At 34.9% G+C, this 2,668-nt stretch overlaps 1 protein-coding gene across 1 annotated transcript; it reads left to right on the top strand.

The window, feature by feature from the left end:
* Positions 1-959: 959 nt before the first annotated feature.
* On the top strand, positions 960-2,047 carry LOC124888791. The gene is made up of 2 exons (XM_047400083.1): positions 960-1,778; positions 1,895-2,047. The coding sequence occupies exons 1-2, from the start codon at positions 960-962 to the stop codon at positions 2,045-2,047; spliced, it is 972 nt and encodes a 323-aa protein (XP_047256039.1).
* Positions 2,048-2,668: the final 621 nt, after the last annotated feature.

Below are 2,668 nucleotides of genomic sequence, written 5' to 3'. Positions count from 1 at the left end.
ATAAAAATCAAATGCTGACAAATTTAGTTTCTTACGTCAATTTGGAATAGAGCAAGAAACACGACAAATAATTTGAAAGTAAATGTCTATTAACGAAGATATCTAGAAATATATAAATTGTTAATTATTCCTAATGATGTAATCAACATCAAGGAAACCACCCTATGGCTATTTCCAATTTTAGAAACACACAATGATAGAATGTAGTTCTCTTTCTAAATGTTGGTGTTTGTTGTTTAGGATTTGCAATTAATTGTGACAGTGTTCTTACTTATCCTCGAACGTGACTCGATCCATCAATCTGATGGTTGATGGTAAATTCCTTCAATTTTGACATTACGTCGAAACATATTTTTTCATATATTAGAGAGCAAAAAAATATAAATTTATTTTAGAATTTGACTAATTTAATGTTTGTGGAAATTTACAAATTTGCATAGGTCATCATCCACGCGGAGAAGAAGGAATACAATAGATTTTATCTAAGTCTTTATTTAAATTTAAGAAGCATTAGAATTCTTTATTTTACTCGTGGGGCTAAAAATATAATCATCAAATTAAATTCCAATATATATATATATATATATATATATATACAAAAAGCTGGAAATCTCAACCCCAGAGGTGGTTGAACTATTAGAGGATCTCTCTTTCTTTAATTAGATATTTCAAGTTTGAGTTCTGAAAAGTGAAAACAAAAAGAAATTTGATTTGAAGCCCTTTATATGTCAATAGGACTAGGCACAATTTCTGCATGGTGACATGCTAATAAGCAATGCCGCTCTAACTCTTTAAAAATATCGAATTTGTTTTCTCCATTTTCCTATTCTTATTGTTCATCATCATCCCGATTGTGATCTCACAGTTTCCACCATTAGGACTTGATCAAATGAAGAAACTGTCAATGCCACAATTGAAAATAAATTTTTTGATTGCTTCTTGAGCTAAATTAATAGTCAATGGAAAGGCTAATAAGAAGTTCTGAATACCTCCAAAGGCTAATTCATCTTCTTGTTGTTCTTGTTCTTCTTCTTCTTCCATCGTTGCTCGTCATCCATTGTCCATCTCCAATGTCACCTGATTCGACCGAATTTGAACTCAGAAAATTATCCGATCACATATACAATGCTAATTCTGATCATTTCAATGTCCTTACCATCCTTTTCCTGTTGCCCATCTCGTCCTCTCTTGTTTTATATCCTTGTATCCACATTGCTCACTTTCATCCAGATTACTTTACTTTCCCTCCATCTCAACTCCGTCTTTTCTTTTCCAGTTTCAAAACGATTGTCTTACTAGTGTACGCTCTGTTATTGCCCCTGTTATCCCTCTGTGCCGTAGCCACAATTACATACAGCGCCTTCGTTCAAGCATACCACAATCGATCCATCAACTTCATTTCATCTATTAAGTCCATCAGAAAGTCATTTTTTCACATTCTCTCCACCTTTATCGTTTCTCATACCATTTACATTTCAATCACTCTTGTTTTCATGCTAGTTTTGCTGCTCTCATCCCAAATTCTCCAAACTTTTGAACTAATTAAACTCAAACTCGATCTGAACCACTTGTTATTTTTGGTTATTTTCGCGTTACTTGTGATGTCACCGGTTCTGCTATGGCTACAAGTACGCTGGTCTTTAGCTTACGTGATAGCAGTGGTTGAATCAAAATGGGGTTTCGAAACATTGAGGAGATCAAGTACCTATTTGGTAAAAGAGAAGAGAAAGGTAGCTTTCGTGATGCATTTGTATTTCGGGGTTGTGGTGGGAATAATGGTGATTGGAATAATGCCTTTTATGTGACTATGATGTTTGTTCTGTCCATGGTCTTTGGTTGGTGGATCACCCCGTTGGTAATGTGTTCGATGGCATGGTGGATACTGGCATCTCAGGGAATGAGACAGTTTCGTATCGAAAATGTGCTTCTGTATATGTATTGCAAGGACTGCAACGGCGAAAAATTGCCCTTGGAAATCGAAGGCAAGCCTGCGGACGAGTTTGTATATCTGCCCTTAGACGGTGAGAAGAATCAAGTCGTTGTGTAATTTGTTTAATTTCTCTTGGGACACTGTTTGTTTATAGATGAAGATGATTAATAATGAATAGTATTGTTATACTTGTGCGGTAGTAAGAGAATCGCTTGTTTGTAATACATGAATTGACAAGACGGAGTTACTCAAATGATAAGCATCTTTCACATTGGACATTGTTATCACTAAATGCTTAATCCCATTTTGTGAATATATACATTTGTTATTAATACAGGTTGTCATACAATTTAATGTGAATTATACTTCTTTGTTCACGTTTACTTCTTCGGATGTAGTGGTATGGACTGCGTACATTAGTGGGAATATACTGGGTTTGTTGTTGTTGTTCACGTTTACTTGTCCATATAAAACACTGTTTATCATCTTGTGGTAGATTTTATATTTCAATTAATTCTTTTTATATCTCAACCAAATGACCCTCTAAGCTTATCTTCATTGACAATGGTCTCCTCTAATTGAAGAGGCTACAAGGATGCAACGTTATAGCTAGCAAGCATACTTAATTGAGGAGTCTATATTTGAATTCAAACTTAAGATTACTTATATACCCTTATGGCGGGGCCCTTTTCCGAACTCTGCATATAGCGGGAGCTTTAGTGCACCAGATTGTCCTTT

The sequence above is a fragment of the Capsicum annuum genome, chromosome 11, assembly GCF_002878395.1.
Source record: "Capsicum annuum cultivar UCD-10X-F1 chromosome 11, UCD10Xv1.1, whole genome shotgun sequence".
Lineage (NCBI taxonomy): Eukaryota > Viridiplantae > Streptophyta > Magnoliopsida > Solanales > Solanaceae > Capsicum > Capsicum annuum.
This window is presented reverse-complemented; position numbering and strand designations above follow the sequence as displayed.

What these genes read in the sequence shown, in the direction of transcription:
- LOC124888791 (XM_047400083.1), top strand. Translation starts at nt 960, where the DNA reads ATGGAAAGGCTAATAAGAAGTTCTGAATACCTCCAAAGGCTAATTCAT. An exon ending in GGGTTGTGGTGGGAATAATG is followed by an intron (nt 1,779 to 1,894) that starts GTGATTGGAATA and finishes CTGGCATCTCAG; the next exon opens with GGAATGAGACAGTTTCGTAT.